Consider the following 27861-nt stretch of genomic DNA (forward strand, 5'->3'; position numbering starts at 1 on the left):
TTAAGCAAGCTGCTCCCAGGCATGGAAAGGTGTGGGAAAGAGACACCTTTCCCCGCTCCCTTTCTCAGGGAACAAGTGTTACAGTTACCATTCGAGGGAACTCCACACTGCGTTGGTACTGACACTATGGGGAACAGATACCTCCTATGCCACACCAAAACACACATGCCCAAGTGTAAACCTGAACCAGGCACAACTTAGGACAAGAGTACTCATGCACCTAGCGTGGAGGGAAGGTCCAAGCTATAAAAAGTATGGAAGGCCCTAGAGGAAGTCATACTTCTAGTAGAGTGGGCCCTCAAGGTGCCTCACCTAATAGGCCAAGGCAATAGACTGAATAATTCAATTACTAATAGTCTGCTTGGAAGCAGGAAGTCACTTCTTCAGTGATCCAAAGCAAATCAAAAACTATTCTGGCCTCCTCCAATGTGAGAACTTCTGAATAAAGATGTTTAATGCTCTGACAGGGCAGATCAGATGAAATGTCTCTTCTTCTACCAACAAATGAGGTGGAGGATGGAAGAAACACAGGCCATGCCACATTTGATGGCACATTAGGCACATAGCCAGGCCTAGCATGTAAAATGGCCTTAATTCCTCTAGGGGCAAACTCCAGGCAAGGCCTGGAGAGCCCCCACTCTCTTGAGTAACATAATCACCAGTTTTCACAGCTCTGCCTGAAGGTGAAACATTGCACCCCCTGCCTGAGACAGCAGGTTCCTCCTCAAAGGGATTTGCCATGGCTGGCCTGCCAGGAGTGACATGATGTCAGAACCATACTTGGGCCAGCATAATTGGGGCTAAAAACAATAAACTGACTTCTTCCTTCCAGACCCTCTCCAGAACTCTGAAAGGCATTTAGACAAAGCCTCAGCCACATCTGTACCATGACGTCTAACCCCAGCAGGTCTGGGTGTGTAAGAGAAAACCACAGCGGGCAATGGGTCATCTCTCGAGACGCAAACAAATCGAACCTCTTGCATATCGACTTCACTACCTTGGGGGAATGTTTTCATTCACTGGGCTTCAACCCCTGCCTCAACAGGACGTCTGCTCCCTGATTCTGTGCGCCGAGGATATACATTGCTCTGAGAGATGACAGTTTCCCCTTTGCACCACATGAGGATCTGATGCAACAATCTGCACAGAGGTTGCGACCTCAGACCCCCCCTGATGATTCGAATACGAGACCACCATTGTCTGCTTGTAATAGGACATGGTGACTGCTGTAATCTGTAAGAAAATGATATCTCAACGCTAAACCTCCATCTCTTGAGACTGGGCCAATCGTCAATATAATTAAGCACACAGATGCCCTGAAGCCAATTTTTGTCTCTGACAGTACAAGGAACTTGATGAAGACGGCAAGGAAGAAGCCACTTTTTCACCTCATTAAACCTGTGAATGACGATATTAACTGCGTCGCCAAACAGGCCAGAAGGCATTATCATGGCATCTAGGAGAAAGGCCCTGTCTGTTCCTTAATCCCCAATAAATTTAGCCACAAATGTCTCTCCACAGCCACTATGGCCACCATTGAGCTCAGCAGTCTCAAGCCCTTCTGACAAATGCCACCATTCTGACGCTCCCAAACAATGCACACACAGATTATGTGTTTCCCCACCCATTATATACCTTGGGTAGGGATACACTCCATTTAAACTGTGCACTCGCCATAATAATAGTACTTTGACAAACAACACCAAATAGGGCAGTTTTGACACAGAGCGCTTGCTGAAATGCAAAAAGCTGTCTCTGTTGTGTGCAGGCATCCTTTTATAGCTTCCGTTTATGCCATCACATGTTACATTATGTTGCAAAACCAATCAGGATTGGAATAGCTTCATTCATGCTTCAGATACATTACGTACACTGAGGGGCTTCTCCATAGTGTTGGTAACAACATAGTGTGGAGTTCCCTCAAAGGAGAACATAAGTTATTTACTTATTAAAACTTTCACTATGCTCAAAAGTAAAAATCAACTGTAACTCAGGCCTAAAGTACACATTACAGTTTATTCTGTTGTAGGCTTACAAAAAATGAATTGAATATTGGTCATTTTCAGTGTATTATATTAAAGTTACACATTTTTTTCATGACAACAGGGATTTAAGCATGTTCAAGAAATTAAACTGTTCATAAGTTCACGGCAGAAACTCACAACACGTCAAATTGTGGGAGGTGCCTTTAGTCTTTATATGTCTTGATAAATAGTGACTAGTGTGTAGCACTTTTAGATGAATGCACAAAGAGAAAGGCTTTTTTTTTTCTTTGTGGATTAATACAATTTCTCCATTAAATTATGCTATTATCAGAATAGTTTCCATTGAGGTAATGTATGTGAATGATAATTAATGTCAATTTTATCTGTTGTTTTATTTTGCATTGACAGTCAAATGCTTGTGTAAATGCTTTTTAAATAGTTTTTATATTTTAGTACATTTGTAACAGGTAACTCTGTAAAGCTATTCTAAAATCATGACTCCCACAAATGTCTCTGTCTTTACTGAATTCTACCTGCTGGGATTTCCAGGACTCTATCCACAGTATTATGGAGCCGTGGGAACCCTTTTGTTCTTTGTATACCTGACACTAGCTGGAGGAAATCTCTTTATTATTGCATTTATTTCTTATGAGAGAAGCCTTCAGAAACCCACCTACTTAATCTTCTGTAATCTTGCAGTATCCGATCTTGCTTTTGGGACCGTCACACTTCCTAAAGCCATTGCAAAATACTTTTTCAATAACAGTGAAATATCATTTTATAGCTGCTTTGTGCAGATGTTTTTTGTTCACTACTTAGGGAGTATTAACTCTTTCCTAATGCTATTAATGGCCGTTGATCGGTTTGTGGCAGTGTGTAATCCGCTGAGATACTGTGTCCTTATTACAAATAAGACTATTTTATTAGTATGTGCAGCCACTTGGACCATTTGTATTTCATGGCTGACAGTCATTGTTTATCATGCCTTCAATGAACCCTACTGTGATTCTAATGTAATAACCCAAAATTACTGTGACCAAAATTCAATAATCAAACTGTCTTGTGGTGACGTTAGGCAGAAAAAGTTTTTTTCATTTTCATGTGCCATGTTTGTTCTTTTGGGGCCTTTGATTTTCATTATTTTTTCTTTTATTGCTATCATCACATCTGTTTTCAAAATTTCAGATGTTCAAGCCCGATATAAAACATTTTCAACTTGCACTCCTCAACTACTTATCATTTGTCTGTACTATCTGCCCAGATGTGTTGTTTATGTGCATGATGTGACAATAGCTATCTCACCTGCCATTCGAGTTTTGCTAATCATGTGGTACAGTCTTCTTCCACCTGTTGTCAATCCAGTGATTTACTGCTTTAGAACCAAAGAAATCAAAGATGCATTAAAAAAAAAATTTAGAAATAGGAAAGTGAACATGCAGATATGATGCGCTAATAATATTGAAATTGCTTTGCCCTGTTTATATACTAATATCATTGTAATTCAGGCTGCTCTTACATTTACAATCACTGAATGAATATTTTTCCTGACGTATAAACATTTTTTTATTTCAGTAAGCATATTTATTGCTCTATTTGTCAATGTTATCATCTATTAATTAAATAACAAAAATGTTAACTTTTAATAGTTTAATAATCATTAATAAAAGTCATTATTAAATATTATATTGCACAATATAACAAAAATTGGGATGAAATATAAATTAATAAATAATGTAGTTTCTGTTCCAGTCTCTGAATTGTAAAACATTATGTCTACATTAACTCACATTTTGTATGTGTCCCTTATTCATTGCACCTGATATAGATAATTAGCTCATTGGGAGAGAGATCCATGTACTGAACTGGTAACAGTCAGGTAACAGACATACAAATACGACTGTTGATTGACAATGGCATCAGTTTTTGGTTTTATCATAGCTCTGCACTGAGTGAGCTCTCATCAATCCACCATTGTTTCGATGCCGAAGCTTGTGTAAGAATGTCTACTAAGCCCAATTCTAAATTAAATAAATGAAAATATCAACAAATTTGTGTCAGTTTCAATTCGGGCCTCAAACCACAAAACAAAAATCAGTGTCTGTATTTACACCGTAAATTTACATCGAAAAGCATCGTCTGCATGTTGTAAAGCACTTGTAAATCCCCCACAAGCTTGACCAAAGCAAAGGTGAGCAGCAATGCCAATTTAAGCAAGAACTCTTATCAAGCCGAAAGGTTGAAGAGGCTCGAAGGGCCAGTGCATCCAGCACCAATGGCAGACCCCAGGGTCGCACCTCTCAAAAACCTGAATTACCAGATCGTGCTTGCTCAACCCTGGTTCTGGGCACGTATGTGGCACACCCATTTCAGGTCCTGGAGTTTCATCTAATGAGCTCATGAGTCAAATCAGGTGTGTTTGTTTTGGGAGACACACAAATTGTGCACTGCTTGGGAGGTGCTCAGGACCAGGGTTGAAAAACGCTGCTCTAATGGCTGCTTGTTGGCATGTGGTTGCAAAGTTACTTACTCTTAGTAGAATATCTAAAGTGGACTATCGAAATAAAGTGTTATCAAAAGGCTGAATCCTCCATAACCAACACATCCATTTTTTATATGCATAAAGAAGAAGCTAATGACTTTTGTTCTCCGACAAAATGTTAAGAATGAGAAAAGCTGTAATTTATTTTTTACTTATTTAAGCCTGACAGAACTGAAGAAGTGCATTAACTCATGGGTTTATATTCAGTAAATCTCTCCTACCTCCACCTACTGTAATGGCAAACAATAACAATAAATTTGCTATGTTCAGTGCCCTCTCGAGGCTTTCTAAATTTACATGTTATGTTACGTAAAAAAGTGAGTTTGTTCTACGAGGTTTTCCTGGACTTCCTTCGGAATATTATGGACTTGTAGGAGCTTTGCCTTCCATCTTATATCTACCTACCTAACCTTCTGTAACCTCGCAATGGCAGATCTTGCACTCGGAACAACGACCTAGCCAAGAGTCATCTCAATGTTCTGGCTGTCGGACAAAATCATCTCATTCAACGCCTGCTTCACGCAGATGTATTTTATCCGTATCTTGGGGCTACAAATTAATTCTCGATCGATTCATAGCTATATGCAATCCTCTCAGATATCATAACCAATGGACACTAAACAAAGCTCATGTGATCACACACAAGCCCTGTCAAACATGTCACCGTGTGGGAGGTTTCTTTCATCTTAAGAGAGAGATGAAAAACAGTGACTTTTGTCATTATCTGATGGACACTGATACGGAAGGTATCTTTTTATTTCTTTTATAGCTGTGGTAAATGCTTAAATGGTTAGGATCCACCAAATACAAGATTACAACAATTATAGGCTACTATTTATGTTTTGCATTATACCGTTACGCTAATCACATATGGTTTTCTATGGAAGTAATTTTAAGAAATGGCCTAAAATGGTTCAATTAGCAATATATTCCTTAATGTTTTGTATATGTTTTTTTATGTCATTACATCTGCTTTCAACTTCAGCTTTGTTCTTTTTTTTTCTTGTAGCGTGCACAAATTGGTAACTGCATAGCTGTTCGACATGACCTTCACTAATATCACTATCTTTACTGAATTCTACATTCTGGGATTTCCAGGACTCTATCCACAGTATTATGGAGCCATGGGAACCCTTTTGTTCTTTGTCTACTTGACACTAACGGGAGGAAATATCTTTATTATTGCATTTATTGCTTATGAGAGAAGCCTTCAGAAACCCGCCTATTTGATCTACTGTATTCTTGCAGTGTCTGATCTTGCTTTTGGAACTGTCACGCTGCCTAAAGCCATTGCAAAATATCTTTTCAGCATCAACACTATATCATTCTATAGTTGTTTTGTGCAGATGTTTCTTGTTCACTACTTAGGGAGCATTAACGCTTTTGTCCTACTGTTAGTGGCCATTGATCGGTTTGTTGCAGTGCGTAACCCACTGAGATATTGTGTCCTTATAACAAACAAGAACGTTTTTATTGCATGTAGCGTGATTTGGACAATGCTGATACCTATCATAGCAGTCCTTGTTTATCATGCCTTCGATGAGCCCTACTGCAATTCCAACATAATAACCCAAAATTATTGTGAACGAAATGCAGTCATTAAACTTTCTTGTCGAGATATAAAACAGAAAAGGCTGTTTGCATTTTCGTGTGCCATGTTTATTCTTTTGAGCCCTTTGATTTTTATTATATTTTCTTTTATTGCCATCTTCACATCTGTTTTCAAAATTTCAAACATTCAGGCTCGATATAAGACATTATCAACTTGCACTCCTCAACTCTTTATTGTTTTTCTGTATTTTGTCCCCAGATGTGTTGTATATACATTTGATTTGACAGCTGCATTCACTCCTGACCTTCGGATTATGTTAACTATGTGGTACAGTCTGCTTCCACCTGTTGTCAATCCATTGATATACTGCTTCAGAACAAAAGAAATCAAAGATGCACTAAGGAAGAGAATCAGACAGAGAAAAGTTAGCATGCAGATGACCATGTTGTTGGGCAGAGACTAAAATGTTTCAGTGTTGCTGAGTTTGCATTCTGTCTACACACTCAAAACAATGGTACAAATACTTACAGAGTACATATTAGCATCTAAACTGTATATACCATTTGAAAGAATATGCGACTCACTACTTTTTTTCTGAGTGTACCATGTTTATTTTGCAGATATTTCCCTGTTATTTTGTCTGTTAAAGACCTGTTCAGACTAATGACATATTTCTACTATTTTATTTTTTAGAGAAGATAAGTTTTTCCACCAGTAATTGTATTAATAATGAGTTAACTTGGTGTTTACCAAAATATATTAATTTCTAAAATCTTCTTTCCTCTAAACAATGTACAGTAAGCGTTCTGAATAAACCATTAATTTTATAAAGGCTTATATGATACAGTTAATGTTACATTTCTGGGTTGTTTTTATGTTCTTTTGTCTGTCTTGACAAATCGCTGAAAATACATAAAATTCGGATATATTATTTTATTTTTAAAATTTCCTTGTAAAAAATTTAAATTGTGTGACAGCTTACCATGTAATCATTTTCCTGGATTGTTTCTTGCCATTTGAACTTGAAAAAAAATCTGAAAGTTTATTCCTTTAGTTTATTAAAAGCATAAGAAAACACATAAATATGTGAGACATCTTAAATATTTTAGACTATTATGTGCTTTGGTATTCTGAGATGCAGCTAGAGATAATTAAAAATCAAATACAACTAATGTCATAAAGTTTTTTTGACTTGTTATACTTACAGGAAACAGTACTACTGTCTGAGTACTATATTAATACTAGATTTTCTGCTAGACATTTTGTGTTTTCTTACTTCAAAGCATTTACAGGAAGATAGCTTTGCTTCCCTTTGCATGATGTGCACTAATTGACCATATTTTTATAAGTTTCATGGAAAAAAAGATAGTTACAATGAATAATGAAATAGCATGTTCATGACAACATCCTAAAAGTGATGGCCCTTGCATATCTTTGTGCAGATATTCAATTGCTACATTTCAACGATACCAAAATCATACAATTAAATATATTTGCATATTTTGCAAAGTGACATAAAACAAGAGCGTATTTAAAGAGAGAGCATCTAAGCACCAAACACACAGCATTACTCTCATGACGTGGCTCTGGGAAGGGAAGAGTTCGTAAACTGATGAATTTCTGTCATTAGAGAGGAGCACTGGACAGAAGAGTTTTACTCCCCCCAAACGTAAGACCGTAATGCAATCTTTATGAAGCCATTCAAGCTACAAAGTTAATTTATTGATTAAATGTGTGAGCTTATGTATGAATTAATTATCTTTGCACATGATGCTTCTTTACTGTAATATTTGATTGAAAGTTGATACATTTTTATCTTTGTTGTTCTCTCATAATAGTCAAAAACTAGGTGGTTTCTACAGGATTTTGGAGCAATGGCAGTCACTAACTCCTCTCAAATCACTGAATTCTACCTGCTGGGATTTCAAGAACTCCATCCACAGTATTATGGGGCTGTGGGGACCTTTTTGCTCTTTCTCTATGTAATACTGGCAGGCGGAAACATTTTAATCATTTCATTTATTGTTTATGAGAGAAGTCTTCATAAACCCACTTACATAATCTTCTGTAATCTAGCAGTGTGTGATCTTTTGTTTGGAAGCGTCATTCTGCCCAGAGCAGCTGCAAAGTATCTTGCCAACAATGACTATGTGCCATTTCATATATGTTTGGTGCAGATGTTTTTTGCTCATTACTTAGGGACGGTTAATTCATTTATTTTACTATTAATGGCCCTGGATAGGTTTGTAGCAATATGCTACCCTCTTCAGTATCCAGCTATTATCACAAACAAGCATATTGCATATGCGGGCACAGTGTGTTGGTTGTTCATTTTAGGATGGTTACCGCTACTTACGTACCAAACTGAAAAGCTTCCCTTTTGTACTACGAACGTAATAAATCAATGTTTCTGTGATTTCAATTCATTAGCTAAAATTGGCTGTGGAGATAAGACTGAGCTGAGGAGAAATGCTCTAGCCGTTGCATTGTTTGTTCTTTTAGGCCCACTAATATTCATCATATTTTCATACTTTGCCATCATCCGATCTGTATATAAACTCTCAAGTGTTCAGGCCCGATTTAAAACATTTTCCACATGCACCCCTCAGCTTTCAATCATATGCCTTTACTTTTTGCCTAGATGTACTGTGTATATATGTGACGTAACGACTGAAATATCTACAGGTGTTCGGATTATACTTGTTATGTGTTACAGTATTCTCCCGCCTGTTGTTAACCCATTGATTTACTGTTTAAGAACTCAGGAAATCAAGGCAGTCTTCATGAAGAGAATCAGAGGGAAAAAGTCAACCTTCAGCTGAAACCATCTTCACTCTGAGACAAAGATGTATGCTTAATAAAACTGCATACCTGTTATGTTTTATATAATTCTTATTGTGATCAAATATGTTATAAAGTAAGAACATATTACATACTTTCGCTGCATTTTTTACTTTTTTTAACATTTTATTCTATAAAATTCTATTCTAAAAGAATGTTTAGCATGTTTGGCGAATCATTCTTTACTATCATTTTTGCAATAAATCATATTGTATTAAGTACTACTGTCATCTGTTGATTAAATAAATCTATTTTCCTTTTAAAAAGCATTTTTGACTATAGTTGCTTAATTTGTCCAAAATGGTTAAAAATGCATTTAGGAAGTACTAGTTAAGAACTATACTGAATATATATATATATATATATATATATATATATATATATATATATATATATATATATATAGATGCATCTTTCATATATTTTCTAGATTCATCGCATGTAAGTTGTTTTAATTTTAATGATAGCAGCTAGCAGCTCGTGAAATTTGTAAATTTGAGGTGTTTTTTTTAATGACACTCTCTACAGTATACAAGTTTCTGAAGTCAGTGATGATTTGAGGTGCTGTGATGTCTGCTGGTGTTGGTCTACCAGGCATCTACCAGATTTTGAGATCTGCTGAAAAGTGATGCTAATTTCCTTTTCCAGCAGGATTTTAGCACCTTCCAACCATGCCACAACCTCCAAGTGGGTTTCTGACCTTTACCTTGACGTGTATTGACAAGCAAGCCAAACTCATGTTCATAAGCCATGAAATCAGCAATTTGCTCCATTAATAGTCAAATGCATGCTTTACACAAACCCAGCGGCCATTGAATCGAGTAGAACTGTAAATTAAATTCAAGAAATATAGAAAAAATCTAAATATCAAAATAAGAGCCCTGACATAAGAACTTACACAATAGCGTTGGGGAAAGTGAAACTTATACAGAACATTAAAGAATCACAGAAGCATAAAATTGATAAACGCAAATGTTCATCATGAATTGTACACAGCCTGAACTGAACCCCATGTTGAATCCATGTATTTTGAGATACTAGATTTTTGACTTTGAATGTTTCTCGTCCAAGTGTCCTGTGCCTGCCTCCTCCGCCCCTTTTTTTGGTGTAGGCTGGGACTCACAACAAGAAGGCCAATCAGTGTTGTAATAGTACTACCCACTCGGGAAAACATACCCATTCCACTTCTATAGAACCAAGTCATGATTTTGGTATATTTTTGTCACATAGATGTTCAGATATTCATATCTTGTTGTCATATGTTATATTTCACTTGCCTTAGTGCTTTCTCAGCTAGTAAAAAATCAACTTACAAGAATATGTTATATATGCTTTCAATTAGTTTTTAACAATTATTACAGACAATTCCACATTTTTTACATTATATGAAAATATATTTAGCCAGTGGACACTAAACAAAGCTCATGTGATCACACACGAGCCCTGTCAAACATTATGTCACCGTGTGGGAGGTTTCTTTTATCTTAAGAGAGAGATGAAAAACAGTGACTTTTGTCATTATATGATGCACACTGATACGGAAGGTATCTTTTTATTTCTTCTATATCTGTGGTAAATGCTTAAATGTTTCCCTTTTGTACTACGAACGTAATAAATGAATGTTTCAATTTATTAGCTGAAATTGGATGTGAAAAAAAATTCTGACTGCATTCTAAAAATGTACAGGGATACTTCGGATTTAAAAACACTGTCTTGTTGGGTGATGTTTTATCTTTGAATTTGTATTTGTCGATTACCTATTAGTTCAATTAAATGTATGGGAACAGCGGAGAATACCAATATGGCGGCAGCTATACTATAGCTATACTATATTGCTAAAGTGTGTTTTTTATGTACTGTACTGTATTTAGAATATGTTCTGATTTTCAGCCTAATTGCAATGATGTACTGAAGGATTTTACAATGTGGTGAGAAACAGTTCACACACAAAATCTTTACTTGACACAATTTCTGACACTCAAACACCAGAATCACACACCAAATCTGCAAAACCATACACTAATTCTCAGCCTTTGACTCAACACTTTTTTTCAAAACACAACACACAATTTTCTATGTAACACAAAAAACACCTAATCTTGATTTTCTTTTTAACACAACCAATCAAAATGCCACACTAACTCTTCATCTGTTCATGATATGCTTACTCAAGGTCTGCGGAATGAAGACCAGACATGATTTGTCAGATCCAAAACTGGTTTGTTACTCAAAACACACGCACACACACCATTCCTTTTTAAATAGTGTGTTTACAGTTATTTCAACTGTTTACACACAGTTTCTGAAAGCTGACACTCAAAGACCAGAACCACACACCAAATCTGCAAAACCATACGCTAATTCTCTGCATTTTCAGTTTTCAATTTCATAAAACACTTTTTGCAAAACACAACACACAATTCTCTCTGTAACAAACAAAAATCAAACAGGAAGTATCTTGATTTTCTTTTTTAAACACAATTAATTAATTTATTAGTGCTCACACTAAGTCACCATTTGTGCAAACACTCATAGGCCTGTAAATAGGTCAAAGGTAAGGTTATAGGTTTTTAACAATGGATGCTATTACATTTACATTTTGTTATTTACCAATCACTTTTATCCAGAGTGACTTACAGTACAAAGTAGAAGCAAACCAACCATCTTGACTACTAACACACACATGGTTATTTCTGTGAATTGTGGGGACTTTCCATGGACATCTATTACTTTTATACTGCCCAAACATAATTTTTCATCCCCTAACCCTAAACCTATAACCTGTTTGCATTGTTACACTTTCAGATAAGCATCATTTACTATCCTTGAGTCAACAATGTACAACAAAAAAGAACACATACATACATACACACACACCATTCCTCTGGAATAAACAACAATACATAACCACGAATGCTAACAGTAAAATAACAATCTGTCTATTTTCAAACCTGCTTTCTTGTTTACTGTGATTTTTTTAACATCTCTCTTCCAATTATATTACAGAAATGTACGTAGGAGGTAATTAAAGAAGTGCTTTAGGTTTTCAATATCCATGTATATGATCTATCCAAAAATATAATATGTCAAATGTGTTTACAACATAAGACAAATGTCTGTGTTTATGGCATTTTGAATGCATATCTGTTTTTTATCTTGCTTGTGTTATGTGATTTTTATCATTTAATTTTTTCGTATGTGTATGGCTCAAATTAAAAAATTATTTATCAAAAGTTTAGAATTGGACAGTTTGTTGATTTTAACATCTTTTTGCAAAAATGCCATTGTGACTAAAACCACTATAGAATAATATCAGTCAATTAAAAAAAAATCATAGTCCAGTTCCATAAAACAGTCAAGTAGTATAGTAATAGGATAGTAGGATATAAGCAGATGAATATGTTAAAGATCTGACGACAGATGGCGCCAGTGTAACAAGATTATTATGCACCTCAAACAATGTTTTACATACAGACATCAACAATATTGATGATTAAGTCACTACTGATAAAGTTACAATGACTTCCATATATAATATATATTATATTTACACTTTATTTATTTATTTGTGAAAAAAATGATTCTCCAGTATTTCACTAGTCCAATTTTACTCAGTGCTTTAAAATACAAGAATGATAAATGACCTGTGAACTTTTTTTAAAATTCGTCAAATGATTTCCTCTTGATCACTCTGAAAATCACAGTCAGTTGTCTGGTGGGTCGGTAAGCTGGCTATGTCCTCAAACACATCTGCATAGGTGTTAAAATGTACCCCTAGGTTGAGGAGATTCTCAAGCTGCTGGATCCTGCCGGAGACAGAGGTGTTTGGGAGACTCTGGACAGAGGGGGATGTGACCACATCTCTGAACGGTGAAGGGGCCTTCAGAATAAACTGTCTTCTGGACCAATCTGCAGCTGAAATAGCGGGGTTTCAAATTTAACCAAGGATCAGCTTTATTGACTCAATAACTGTCATAAAACAACATAACATTTGTAATCACATTTAACAAAATAATTTTCTTAATATTTCAATTGAATAGTCATTATTATCAAGAGGCAAGAAAGTAAAGGCCTGACATTTTGAAATGTTCTGGTGGTGGAAAAACATTAAATGACCACTAGATGGAACCAAAAATCCATAGGAGTTGTTTGGTGTGATTTTTTTTTTTTCTTTTCTTCATTTGATCAAACCATAAGATTCACTATTCGTTGCACTACTCGTTCGGGTCAGTGCTGGGATTAACTAGATTAAAATGTTATTAAATTTTTAAAATAAATTCTTATTCAGTTACATATTTTGGATTTCTGAATAAAATAACTAAAGCGCAAAACCAATATTCCCCCTATTTTAAAGAATATTTTTAATGTAGGTGTCAGATAAATGAAACTGCACATGAGTCCTTGCCTTCAGGTGGATGTTCCTCTTTGTCGTGTGACCTGATGAGGGACAGTTCTCTCTCACAGTCAAACTCTGAGCCTGTGAAGGAGCAGTGACTTTCACTCTCTGATGATGTCTCTACTGGCCCATCTCTGTATGGCTTTGTGGCACACTCTCTGAAATTCTGAAAGGGGTATCTTTTGTGGCCCCCTGGGGTGTTCAGTCTCTCAACCTCATCTGCTGAGAGATGTTGTGGAGGGGCTGTCAGATCAGGAGCCAGCTTTCTCCTGAAGAACACTTGCGACTGACGTTGCCACTGGTTTATATCACCTCCAGCTGTTCTCTGATGAAGTTTCGGAGACGGATTATGATTAGTTTGAGGTTGAGAAAGTATTGGATTGCCGTTCGCCTGTTCTCCACTTTCATCCTCCTTCTTCAGCTGAAGGGTCTTCACATCTGAGTATGTGCTGTCAATCTCATAGTACTCCAGTTCACTGCCTCCAAAACCTGAGACATGACAAGAAGGGCTACTTTCAGGATAGCTTTCCGCTCCTTGCCTAGAATCTCTTGGATTTATCAGATCTGGTTGCTTGCTAGCTTCATTTGAAACATTTTGAGGGCACTCATCAGTAGACTCTAAACGAAATCCTGGGTTATCCGTGCCATGCTGTTTGCTTGGTGGCATAAGGTATATTTGACTTCTCTTTTCGCCCTCACAGAGTTTGCCTTGTCTTCTGAGAATAATACAGAGAGCAAGGATCAGAATAATGAGGACAATGGGAAGAATGACTGCTACAATCCATACAGGGACTTTGCTCTTTTGGCTTTGAGAACAGGCCTCGCTGTGTCCGATGTCAGATGAGCACGATCCACACGAAGACACATTGTGCAGACATATGCACCAGTAGTCGTCTTTGGAAGAAGATCCACAGTGACTATCATTCCAGCAGGGCTCGGATAGACAGGAATCCTTCAGACATGGCGTCAGAACACAGTGGTTTGGGGAAACGCAGAAGGTTTGGAAGACAGGGGGGCTGGAGTTAGCATCAACTATCTCATTGTAGCCACTGTATGACAGGAGGTTGCCATTGAATTTGATGTATTCCACACATCCTCTAAAACCTAGAAAAGCAAGATAAACAACAAAATGTAAAAGTTTTATGATTATTGTGAATTTTGATAAATGGGTAAATTGGTTATGGAAACTAAAATGAAAAAAGTTCATGAACTGCAGTATTGTATAACCAACTAAGCAGAAAATCAGATGCATTCTAACCTAAGCTTTGGATCATCTCTGGGATATCTCTATTCAATGGTGAAGAACCCAGAAAAATTGTCTCTACTAAGAATGGGGGGTGAGTTATGGTGCCATTAGTGGTGTTCACTATAGGCCGTTCATCCAGAAACAGAGACATGTAGGAGCCTATTCTGCGCACGTGAAGAATATGCCAATGTCCATCAGACACATTTCCCTCCATTAAGAGCTCCAGTCGCTGGCCAGATGTGACATTGGTAAACACATACAGAGGTTTTCCTTCTGATATCTGAGAAGCGAGAGAAAACGTTATGAATCAACACTGACAGAGTAATTCAGATATTGCATATTTATCAAAGTTTATCAAAGGTGTTTTAGTAGTAACTGTTGTGTAACATAAATGTTTTAAATGATTTATATTTTATAAATACAGCCATCTGGCATAAACAATATGTGTTTTAACAATAGTATGAATAAATTGCTCATAAAGCTGTTTTCACATTCCATTTTTTCCTATTTGTATAAAAATATATTTGTAATAAAAAGCTCAGTTTTGCTCACAAATAGCAAATGCTATCAGATGAGCTTAACTCTCAGAGCTCACCTGAAGTTTTAGATGAGCAGACTGACCCCAGCACACAATTAAAACACCATTTCTTCTGACCGTCCTCATTTTGATCTCAACACTGTCAAATCCCTGAGAATCTCTTTCCTTCCCATCCAGAATGGCTTGCAGGAGCTGGTCTCTTCTGTAGCTTTCCTTGACAGCAAATTTAACGTAGGCCTCCCCGTTGAGAAACAATACATGCTGTTTAGCTAAATCTGTAAGAAATAGAATTGTATTCATTTTAAGATTTTAAACAATGAACTACAACTAAAAAAAAAGAAAAGAAAAACATCAAATTACTCATGGCACAGTTGGGCCCTATGTATTGGTCTCTACACTGGCAGTGGTGGTGCGACCATCGGTCCTCACAAACTCCTTCATTCAAACACACTGCGTTTTCACAAGGAGGAATATCTGCTCGTGGACATCTAAAAAAAAAGAAGAAAGAAACTGAAACATGGCATTATAATAGAAGTTTTCTAGTTATAAAGAATTGTTTGAAACTGACCGATCAAGAATATTCTGGGATGCTAAAGATTTTAAGGAATATGGACCAAAGTTGTTCACTTTCATGTTTCTCATACAGCCAACAAAGTCATGAGTCCTGATCTGCCTCTTTAAAATGACATCAATGGACTTTATGCCGCCAAACGTCATGTTATTTGGGCTAACTTCCAGAGTCCTGTTTGTAAATGTAATTTAGAGGTTCAGTTACATAAATGAATAATAGCAACTAATATGTTAAATCTGCAACAGAAAGGTGAGATTAAATTAAATATTACCTGTGAGTTGCAGAGGCACCATTTTTCGACAAGCAAAAGCCTTGCGGTTCATCGGGAGAGCAGTTGTCTATTTCTAGAGAGGCTATCTGAGAGACACAAAAGCATGTATACCTGCAAAATATCTCAAAAATCTTTCACACAAATGGTTTGAATGATTTCTAAGACTAAACAATAACTGTGAATAGAAATCACGTACATTTCCAGTTCTTCTTACAGTGATGTTGTGAAAACTTCCATCAGCCACCATCTTCTCTGTTTCCAATTTTATCACTCCAGATCCAAGATCATAAGACAGCCACAGTCTTCCTCTCAGAATTTCAAGGGCCAGGAAGTCTGAAGTTGATGGGTCACCATGGTTGTACAAAAGCAAAGCGTTTTGCTGCACAGTTGCAAATTCCAAATAGATGAAGTTATACTGTGGATCCAATGGGGGAAATTCTATGTAAGAAATTTCCTGAAAGCCATAACTGTGCTCTTCACAATTGACTCCACTCACACCTAACAATAAAAGAAATTCAATGGAGTTCAATAATGATCATTTTTTTAGGTCAGAAACTAAATCATAAAAAAAAAAAAAAATATATATATATATATATATATATATATATATATATATATATATATATATATATATATATATATATATATAAAGATAAAAAAGATAAAAGTAGACACAATGGGTCCTCTTACCAAATGGACACTGGCAAGAGTAGCCAGTTAAAAAACTGGAGCAGTTGCCATACACACAAGGAAAGGAAGCACAGTGGTTGACAATAACATCACAAAATGTCCCTGTGATAAAAATAATTTACGACAAGTCAATTAAAAATCGTATAGAGAAAAAAGGTGCATCTTTGCATTTATATGACCATACCTTCATAGCCTGGGCTGCAATCACAGATGAACCCTCCCTGTCTGTTCCAGCATGTTCCTCCATTTAAACATATCACTGTTTGACATTCATTATCAACTATAGTACAGTGGGGTCCTGAGAATCCATCTTTGCATTGACAAAAATAAGTTCCTTGATTGTTATAGCAATTTCCCCCATTTTCACAAGGTTCCTTGGAACACTCATCAAAGTCTAGTTCACATGCATCACCTGTAAAGCCTGCTGGACAAGAGCAGTTAAAGATTTCCACAAAAAATGGAGATACAAATATAAGACTAGAGCTTTCCAACACAGCAACTTCCTGACTGATGTGAATGTTTCTGTTGCAGGTGGCACCATTATAGCAAGGTTGGAGCATACAGGGGTCGCTGGTTATTTGGGATATAGTCACATTGCTTTGTGCTTCCAGTAACTTTTTATGCATGCTTGATATTCCTCTTGCCACCTCTCCAGTTAGATACTGACCATTGTAGCTTTTCACTGCAGCCAGAAGCAGCATTTTATCTCCTTGCAACTTCATTCCAAACACATGCGTTTTGGATGCTTGTAGGTTAAAGAGGCTATCCAAAGCTTTGACAAATTTTAAATACTTCAAAGACAGAAATTCCTCAAGAGTAGATATAGAGATGTAGAACAACACACAGTTGTCCAGAGAGACATTAGTAAAGCCTTTGTAATTGACGTAGATGCTGTTGTTGACTGAAGGGTGAAGCTGGTCACTCGCCTCGACTGAAATATTATAGGTTGCCTCTCCTTGGTATGGGGAGGACCACAAATTACACATGCCGAATGGGAAACTAAACATCCTAAGTGGCCCATTTTTGATTGTACAATTAAAAACATCCAGTTCGTCCTGATCAGTCGGTCTAACATTTCCAATTAGTCCTCCTGGGAAGGAACTTCCATAATATTTCACCAATATATTAATGTTTCTCTGGAGCGGTGCATTGTCATTTTCATCAAGAACTTTTATATGAAACAAAATGGTGGAAGACATTGGTGGCTTACCAGCATCTTGAACCGCAATATGCATATTGAAAAGAGGATTGCGCTCCCGATCGAAGGGTATCGAGGTGAAGAGAACACCATCAGATGTAAGTGAAAAACCATCAACAGGTTTTATTATCCAGTATGTGAAAGGACCTTGATTTGGAGGAAGATCATCATCTGTGGCTGCCAAAGTGGAGACCAGAGTGCCAGCAGGTTGATTTTCTCGGATAAACCCTTCTGTGGTCAACAGTTTGGGAGGATTGTCATTGACATCAGTGATGGTGATTGCTACCTTCGTGCTTCCGGTTACAGCTGGAGAGCCCTCGTCAACAGCAGTGACCGTCAGGTTATAGATGGCCCACAACTCTCTATCCAGGTGACTGTTAACCGAAATGACCCCACTGACTGGGTCTATAATAAAGGAATTATTGATATTTCCATGTTCTATGTTATAAGTAAATCTGCTCCATTCTAGGATCACATCCCGGTCCACTGCTTTGACTTTAGTTATGTAAGTCCCAATTGAGATGTCCTCTGATACTGCTGCAGTGTAAAGCATTGACTCAAACTCAGGGGGATCATTTTCATCTAGTATGTGTAAATGTATTACTGCCTCATCAACATTAAAACCTGTAATGGCCCCTCTGTTTTTGGCCAGCACCTGCAGGACTTCATCATTTTGGAGACGATTTTTCAAATCTTTAGAGATATATATTGTTCCAGTATGCTCCTCCACCACAAAATTTGCTTTTTTACTTTGTCCTGCAAGTACATAAAACACTTCTCCATCAGGTCCTTGGTCATAGTCTATGGCATCAACTCTTCCTATTTCAGTTTGCGGCAACAAAGCCTCTGACACCGTGAAGTTGTATAGATGTTTTTGAAAAGCAGGGACGAATTCATTAAGGCCAGCGATTTGGATGTGTATATGGGCAATATCAAACAAATATGGAAAGCCGATGTTGGTTGCCCTGACTGTAAGTTCAAAATGCTGATCTTGTTCATAATCAAATATATCTAAAGTTGTGATAGTGCCATTTTTAGTATCCAAATAGAAGTGATTTATATCTCCTGCAATAAGTGAATATGTGATTTGGGAGTGAATTCCACTATCAGCATCCTTCGCCCATATTTGCAAAACTGTGGTACCAATCAAAGCATTTTCTGAAACTGTGGCAATGTAATTAGTTGACGTAAATACAGGAGGGTTGTCATTTAAATCAGTCACATATACTATAATATCAAGTGTCTCCATCTTGGGTTGCCAGCCTCCATCTTTGGCAATGACTTTTAGATGGTGATTTTCGAATTCCTCGAAGTCAAGCATTTTAACCAGCATGATCAATCCTGAAGCATGTCCTATTGAAAACAATCCATTTTCATTCCCACCATCAAAAAAATAGGAAATAACACCATTGATGCCAGCATCTTTATCTTTTCCTTGGATTTTTCCAATAACTGAACCAATCGACAAATCTTCTGGGACAAAAAACTCCACTTTGCTGTTAAGAAAATGTGGTGCAAACAGATTATCCTGTGTAACTTTAAAACTGATTTCAGTCTGTGCAGAAAGAGGAGGAAGTCCTTTATCGTTGGCAGTGATTTCAAGTGTTAGGGTAAGGTTAAGGCTATTTGCTAAAGTTTTATATACCAGCACTCTTCCGCTGTTACGTTCTACCTCAAAATAAAGGGATCCGTTTCCACCACTTTTAAAGTACTCGACACTGTTGTTCATTTCAAGAGAATCTTGATCTACTGCAGATATCTGGATCACTTCTGTTCCCACATCCAGGGTTAAAGGGATTGGTACTAAAGGCCTGAAGGATAAAAATGAGGGTGGGAACTGATTATGTCGTACTAATGTCACTGATACAATGCTAGAGCTGTTCAAAGGATAACTTCCACAGTCTGATGCCACAACTGTAAAAGTAAAATTTACAGATTCAGATTCATGAAGAACAATAGGCTGTTTGGTCGAAATTTTTCCAGTTGATGCATTTACCAAAAAAAGTTCATTTGGTGGGTCAATGAAGTAGAGGATTTGGGCATTCTCACCAAGATCCCTGTCTGTAGCACTAATTTGTAGAAGGAGAACTCCATGCATCTTCATCTCCGGCACAGTGAGAGTGTAAAGCTGTTGATAGAAGATTGGCCTGTTGTCGTTGACATCTATGATGTCTATGGTGACATCTGTGCTGATGCTCCAAGCAGAATCGTTGGCGTTGACCTTCACTATATAATGGTCTTGATCTTCTCTGTCCAATGGATACAGTACCATTAAAGTACCAGTAGTTTTATCAATAATGAATGGGAACTCACCATTTTGGCCAATGATTGTATATTCAATGACAGCATTTAGACCAACATCTTCATCTGTAGCAGTTATCTGAATGACTGAAAATCCAACAGGAGCATCCTCGGGAACTTCTGCGATGAAAATCTTTGAGAAGCGAGGAGCATGATCATTTATGTCAAGAACTACAACAATAACTGCTGCAATGGCTGAAAGACTGTTATTTTCTTTATCTACAGCCTTAAGGGTGAGATTATAATATGGAATTTTTTCTCGGTCCAAATGTTTTGTTGTGAAAAGACTTCCAAGAATTTTGTCTATTTTAAATGTACCACCAGTGTTACCAGCCAAAATGTAGTACTCCACCTTTGCAAACACTCCAGAGTCTGCATCAGTTGCTAACACATTACACACCTTACTTGAACCCATGTTCTCATACACTTCACATCTGTAGAGGTTTTCTGAGAAAACCGGTGAGTTATCATTAACGTCAGTGATATTAAAATTAAGTTCAGCATATGATGAAAAAGGGGGTACCCCTGAGTCTCTGGCTTCTACTATTAGATGAAAATACATGTTGGTTTCAAAATCTAAGGGATCCTTGACAGTCAGCTCACCAGTGCTATGGTGAACCTCAAAAACCTCCCCAAAGTTTCCAGAAACCAAATAGAAAGACACTGTTGCATTTCTGTGTGTCTCTGCAGTGACAGTAGCCACCAGGGTCCCTGTGGGAGCATCCTCAGAGAGGACATCTTTATAAACCTGGACTGCAGTATGAGGAAAATATGTTTCATTCTGGAATCTGACAGTCAAGGTTGTTGTGTCCATTTTTGGCAGATCTGCTCCATCTTGCACATGAACTTCAACAGTGATATCATTTCTTCTTTTCACAGAATCTGCCATAAACACTGTTCCTGTGCGAGAGTTAATGGAAAGGAGATGGGCATGTTGACCATGTAGAGAAAAATTTAGTTTTGCGTTCAATCCAGCATCTGCATCTTCTGCCATCACTGTGCAGACCACTGATCCTGTAAAATACAGAAAAAAAGGAGCTTATCGAAACTAAAATGTAATGGTCTAAAAACAGTGGATAACTACTAATCAATCACATTAATGTGCATTCACCATTGGTTATCCCAGTAGGAACATTAGCCACATATGGTCCATAAAGAAAGGATGGGAAGTGATCATTCACATCCTCAACTGTTACTGAAACAACAGCTGAACTGGAAAGAGGTTTCATTGGATGTCCGTCAGTTACAGTCACCAAAAACTGGTAAAAAGACGCTGTTTCTCTGTCCAAGGCACTTGTGGTGAATAAATCCCCAGATGTTTCATTAATGGAAAAAGGAAGTTCTGGGCCCTCTAAAGAATATCTGCAAGTCAAATATAATTTTAATATTGGCATATCAGACAAGCTTATATCAGTTTTGTTACTGTTAAATAAAATTCTTAAAATTGGCTTTTGGTAATCGTAGTAAAGCTGAAATAAAAATCCATAAAACTTACTTTTAACTACATCAAATATATAAATAATACTAAAATAACACTAGCTAATACAGGATATGGCAAAACAAGTCATTTTTAGTAAAAACTTTAATATTATGGCCACATTATTTGAAGTTCCCAATGAAGGTTTGGGAATTGCCTAATTATAGCCTAAGTATATAAGCAGCAGCCATTGGCCCATTCCAGAAATGATTCTTCTGGCATTCCTCCACCGCTCCTTCTCCTCCTTTAGATTCCTCTCCTTTTCCCTCCACATCTTACCATCATAAGTTCTTAACTGTGCTTGAGTTGAGCATCGTGTTCGAGACCCTTTGAGGCGTTCTGGCAGAACTGAATGAATTTGTGAAATTGTAATTATGAAATTACCTTAACTGTCCATTGGTACCATCATCTAAGTCTGCAGCTGTAACTCTCAGAATAATAGTCCCAACAGGAGAATCCTCCAATGTTTGAGTACTGAATAGGTCACTGTCAAATGTTGGGATATTATCATTGACATCATCAACAACAATAACCAAGGTGCCTGTGCCTGTCAGTGATGGAAATCCTAAAAAGAACAGACAAATAATTTTTACCAATTGGCTGAATATTTACTTAAACTTGGGATGCATTGATCTAACATTTGGTTGGCATTAAGGCTGATAAATGGTATATGGCAGTTGCTAAAATTAAATTTAAATGAAAAATATAATCTTATATAATTTTAAATACTACAAATGGATTTAGGCATCACAGCATTATGCTGTACATTCTGGAAATATTATTGCATTGCTAGAATATCAAACTAACCTACTAACTAGCAAATTAACTGTTTATATCTAATGAGACATTGTAGTAAAGGAGAAAAATTATTACCTGAATCAACAGCAATAACTTTTAATGTGTATTGGCTTTTCAGTTCTCTATCAAGATCTCCTAAGATTTGAAACGTTCCATTGGAACGAAGTGAGAAGAGACTCTCATAATTTCCTGATTCTATTGAATATGTCAGCTGAGCATTATCTTCAGAATCTTCATCAGAGGCATGTACCTACAAAAGATGAGCAAAACAGATTCAGCTTCTGCTACAACACACCTGTACTAAGGAATAGAGAGAGGTCTTAAGCTAAGAGTACAGACGGAGCTGGCCTAGTTGCTATGGCTACATTAGCATGCTTACTATGCACACAGTGATTGGTCTCTCTATCAGAGATTTATTCACAGAAATCTTGAGTGCAATATTGTGTTGCTATATTCAAATAAAGATTTAAAAATAACTGTGTTAATTGCCACATTTAAATAAAGATTTCAAAGTGCAGGCTAAGTGTCACCAATTAAACAAATATATGTTCAAGTAATTGCCAGCCTCTTACACTTAGTAAATATGCATATAAACAGCCTTTTAATTAACAGAGTACAATAATCATGGTCGATAGTAAGATATGCAAATGTCTTACTAAGAAAACCAAACTGGATGCAAGAACAGCTGTTACTTCTTGCCCAATTGGTTAATGACAACAAGAATACAATAAAAAAAATCTGGAGTTGGAATAACCTCCAAAACAAAAGGCGATACCTTTTTAAAGCACATTATTGTCAAATAGCATTACGAGACAGACTGCAGGCAACAGACATTTTTGGATAGTTTGTGGTTTGGTCTTAGTGACTTAAGAGTCCTCTTAACTTCTCCTAATGTTCTCCTAATGTTAAGAGCTAGTTTTAGCATTAAAGGAATAGTCCAATTCATATTAAATACCTGATGCAAGTGCTGAGAAGAGTCTTCCCCATTTTCAAAGACATGTAATGTCAGTGATTCCGATGAAAAAAAAGGTACACAGTCATTAATGTCCAGGACTGTGATGTTAATGGTTGCTGTGGCAGACCTTTGAATATCTCCCTGGTCTTTCGCTATGACAAAAAAACTGTAGAAAGCCTTCTTCTCACGGTCCATCTTGTCAATCACTGAGACCACACCAAGAACAGAGTCCACCATGAACCCACTCTCTGAGACAGAGAACCGCACCTGTCCGTTTGACCCAATATCCTGATCATTTGCGTTAACTCGGAGCAGGCTTGTTCCACGAGGTACATCCTCATATACTGAAAGACTGTAGGAGCTTTGAGTGAACTCTGGATTGTGATCGTTAACATCCTCAATAAGCACTGTGAGGTTCATTGAGCTAAACAATGGAGGAACACCTTTATCTTTGAGGTTCAATGTGACCGTGAGAATGTCCTCGGTTTCTCTGTCCAATGGCTTTTGTAGGTACACAACCCCAGTCAAACTATTTATTCTGAACGGCTGTTCTTCTGCACTCTCAAAGCTGAAAACAACTTCACCATTGGATCCAGCATCAGCATCTGTGGCCTGTATAACTGTGACAACAGAATTAAGAGGTGAGTTCTCTGGAAAACGAACAGTACTGGGGGTTGTGACGAGAGGGGAGTTGTCATTGACATCCAGAAGATTGATGGTAACATCCACTGAGGTTGTGAGTCGAGCCTCTATGGGTAGAGCATGATCACTGGCCTGGACAATGAGGCTATACATTGCATTTGTCTCTCTGTCTAACTGCCCTTTCAGACACAGAGCTTGATGCTGGTTTATTGAGAACTTGTTCTCAAGATTTCCAGAGGTCACCGTTAAATCCACTTCTCCACATATACCTGTTAGAAACAAGAAAAATAGCACCTGACATAAAAGTAACCTGATCTCTTAAAAATATTATCAGTCTTTTTTAAGATTATCTTTTGTTAGATGATGGCAAGGGTGATATTCCTAGATCTACATCCAAGAAGATTGGCAATTTAGTAAAAGGGTTGATAAAAGTACATTAGCATTTTGTTATGGGATCTGTAGACAAAATATTTTCAGAACAAAACTTTCTATAATCTTTCTATCATTGTAATAAAAAAAAATGAGTCAAAAGGAACTGTGAATTTAACTGTGTACTGAATATTTGGAACACAATATGCTTTCTCCTGAACCTGAAATAAGAGAAGCCAAGACAGGGGGTTCTCCATTATAAGCGGTTGCTAGCATCCCCAAGAGAGAAAACCCTATTCATCATCCTGAGAATGAAGGAGAACAAAGAAGAAATGACGTAAGATTTAATGAGACCTCTTCAGCCAGTTCTGCATTTCCCAAAGCTTTTCAAGTGTGTGAACTTTGAGGTTGTGTTTGAATGCAAATAAAAACGTCCTGTCCCAATGTCCTGTACCTCCCATTGTGCTAATTCTATATTGAATACTTTGTATGTATATGCAAAGAAAATAAAAATAACGACTTCATTCAATACTTTGTCTCCTCTGTCTCTCAGCTGAAGTATCAGCTGAACACAAACTGTGTACGCTTTTTCATTTTCATTTTTTGGAGTAATTTTATGGTTTCAAAGAGGTCTATATATATATATATATATATAATATATATATTATATATATATATATATAAGATATATATATATATATATATATATATATATATAGAGAGAGAGAGAGAGAGAGAGAGAGAGAGAGATTTTTTATGTATTTTGTGCAATGTTACCCTCATCTAGATCTGATACATTCAGATTTAGGAAGCACATTCCAACAGGTGAGTTTTCTGGTATGGAGGCAGAGAAGGCATTCTGGCTGAACACCGGTGGGTTGTCATTGACGTCGATCACGTTGAAGTACACTCTGACCCTGGTGAGCTCACTGTCCCCCAGCCGAGCCGCTGCAGTCAGGATGTAGTAACGCTCCACCTCAAAATCCAGAGCACGGGACAGGAGAAATTCACCAGAACGTGGATTCATAAGGAAAAGGCCATCACCATCATCTTCCTGAACAGAGTACACTGAGGTTTCATTCTCCTCAATATATTCTGCCTTCACATGTCCCACAATTGTTCCTATGAAGTTGACAGGCAAAGGTGAATTTAGGTATTTTATAAAATACCCTTGTAGGCATGAAATTAGATGCCTACAGAAAAGATTAGACAACATTAATAATATAATATAAAAAAAGCAATGCTTACCTGGCGGTGTGTCTTCTGGCACTTCGAATGAATACAAAGATTTGGAAAAGGATAATTGTGTAAACCTTCTACTGCGGAGCGGAGCTAAGCCTGATTTGCTTGTAGATGGCAGAGCTGAGATATTGAACCACTTGTTTTCATTACTATTCTCCCTCTGCGTCTGTGGTGAACTGTTAGAGCAAACCCCACATAAGAAAATCTGTGTGAACAAAAGAAAATATTTCATTTATAAATTAATTTTTAAAAATAACATAGCAAAGGTGTGGAGCAAGAAACGTGGAACCGCTTCAGACATAAAATCCCACATGACATACAGGAAAGGACTCTTTGTGAGAGACCTTTTCTAAAAGAGGCAACAGTACACCTTGATTTGTGTAAGGTCCGTGCTTTGAAAGCTCTCCCCTTACCACAGTATCCCACGCCAACCTGAATATGTTTCTTTATTTGGGTTCCCCAGGTACCTGCTTTTGTTAAGCTCTAAAAGGTCAACTTAGATCTGGACAATCTGGTATCCAAAGAGAGGCTCGAAGAATAAAAAGGAATGTTCTAGTCCTGTTCAACTGAACACACCATAAACTTTCACTAATTACCATTTATTTTTAAATGGGTTTAAAATGTTTTTTTTGTATTTATAAGTTACACCAATTAATTCTCACTTGTTTATATATAAATGACATATAAATAAAAGTATATATAAATGCTTAATTGCAGTATACTTAATTTAACAATAATACAAATATAATAAGTGAGAATAACAAACACACACAAATAAATACACATATAGATAAACAAATTAAATACACATTATATATTGAGGTAACTTTATATATATATATATATATAGAATTAATTATATTAAATTATTATATGTAGTTATATTAAATATATGATCTACATAAAAATATTCATAATTTTTATATATATATATATATATATATATATATATATATATATATATATATATATTAATTATATTAAATTATAATATGTAATTATATTAAATATATGATCTACATAAAAATATTCATAATTTTATATATATATATATATATATATATATATATATATAATATATATATATATATATATAGCCTAATTTCTTAAACACTGCATACTAAATGAATACTACTAAATACTACAAAATAGTTTTAAAAATGTTTATTAAGCATATGCAGATAATGACATTCAGGAGATCCTGAATGATGTTACAAAGGCTTTTTTTGGTAAAAAAAAAAAAAAAAACTCACCGTCGCGTGCATGAAAAATGTACAGAGGTGTAGTAATCCAAATGTGGTCATCTTCGCTCGTATCCATTTACCTCTCTACACAAATAATAACTTTTCTCGGACATAAATCATATTTGAAGTCCCACTGGTTATTTGTGTGCCTCATCTCTCTGTCCAGTGTCCAGTGTGTGTGTGTGTGTGTGTGTGCTGTGACGATTTTTCTGCCTCTTCCTGTTACACCGCCTCTCCGACTGTAACGCCAGAACGCGCAGGTAACGTTAAATATTGTATAGTTTCTCTGGTACGTTACACATTTTATGAGAGTTAATGCCTACATTGTCAAACTTCAGAACTAACTGATACGCCAGTAGCGTTTAAAAAAGCCATCTTTGCTTTTCCAGGGGCTTGATGCCCATATCGGTCTGTCTACATTTAATTTGAACCGACAATGATCTATTTAAACGTTTCCTTCACTAATACGGCAGCCAAGTGACCCTGTAGCCTCAATCTTTCTCTGTTTGAATTCAGAGGATGCCAGCATGGCACTCGCCCAGAAGGTGAATGAATGGAGAGAGGCTGTAAAAGAAGAGCCACCAGATAACCGCTGAACACACACACACACACACACACACACACAAAGAACTAGAAGCAACTCTGAACGAAACAGGGCTATATATATATATATATATATATATATATATATATATATATATATATATATATATATATATATATATATATATATATATATTTTTTTTTTTTTTTTTTTTTTTTTATGTGAGCAGCCGATCAAATTATTTAACAACGGAATTATTCAGCGCGTAAGGAGTACGTTTTTCTTTTTATTCGTTCAGGCAGTACCAGTGGTCACCTACAGGGACACCTATCGGCCAGAATACATGATACATCTCCACAACAGTATGTTATTTATTATGGCCTAAATAGGAATATTTTACTTCTATAGAAGTTATTATATAAGTTACCGTCTTACTAATAGGTCATGGGATAAATTAACAGA

The 27861-nt window shown here is 36.6% G+C and overlaps 4 protein-coding genes across 4 annotated transcripts; 3 read left to right on the forward strand and 1 right to left on the reverse strand.

Annotated features, from left to right (window-relative positions):
• Positions 1–2479: 2479 nt before the first annotated feature.
• Positions 2480–3430, forward strand: LOC122359453 (olfactory receptor 52K1-like). Its single transcript, XM_043259760.1, has one exon. The coding sequence runs from the start codon at positions 2480–2482 to the stop codon at positions 3428–3430; it is 951 nt and encodes a 316-aa protein (XP_043115695.1).
• Positions 3431–5549: 2119 nt separating this feature from the next.
• LOC122358674 (olfactory receptor 1500-like) lies at positions 5550–6539 on the forward strand. The gene has a single exon (XM_043258533.1). It carries the CDS (start codon positions 5568–5570, stop codon positions 6537–6539), a length of 972 nt encoding a protein of 323 aa, XP_043114468.1. The 5' UTR covers positions 5550–5567.
• Positions 6540–7950: 1411 nt separating this feature from the next.
• LOC122358675 (olfactory receptor 1500-like) lies at positions 7951–8898 on the forward strand. The gene has a single exon (XM_043258534.1). The coding sequence runs from the start codon at positions 7951–7953 to the stop codon at positions 8896–8898; it is 948 nt and encodes a 315-aa protein (XP_043114469.1).
• A 2481-nt stretch (positions 8899–11379) lies between these two features.
• Positions 11380–27387, reverse strand: LOC122359585 (protocadherin Fat 4). Its single transcript, XM_043259948.1, has 17 exons — positions 26865–27387; positions 25618–25816; positions 25147–25491; positions 23359–24269; positions 22479–22653; positions 21990–22170; positions 21240–21490; positions 16814–21142; positions 16630–16731; positions 16136–16437; positions 15940–16025; positions 15666–15839; positions 15458–15585; positions 15155–15372; positions 14572–14839; positions 13323–14417; positions 11380–12832 (listed from the first exon to the last, which is right to left on the reverse strand). The coding sequence occupies exons 1-17, from the start codon at positions 26913–26915 to the stop codon at positions 12585–12587; spliced, it is 9063 nt and encodes a 3020-aa protein (XP_043115883.1). The 5' UTR covers positions 26916–27387; the 3' UTR covers positions 11380–12584.
• Positions 27388–27861: the final 474 nt, after the last annotated feature.

The sequence above is a fragment of the Puntigrus tetrazona genome, chromosome 15 (assembly GCF_018831695.1).
Source record: "Puntigrus tetrazona isolate hp1 chromosome 15, ASM1883169v1, whole genome shotgun sequence".
NCBI classification, from domain to species: Eukaryota; Metazoa; Chordata; class Actinopteri; order Cypriniformes; family Cyprinidae; genus Puntigrus; species Puntigrus tetrazona.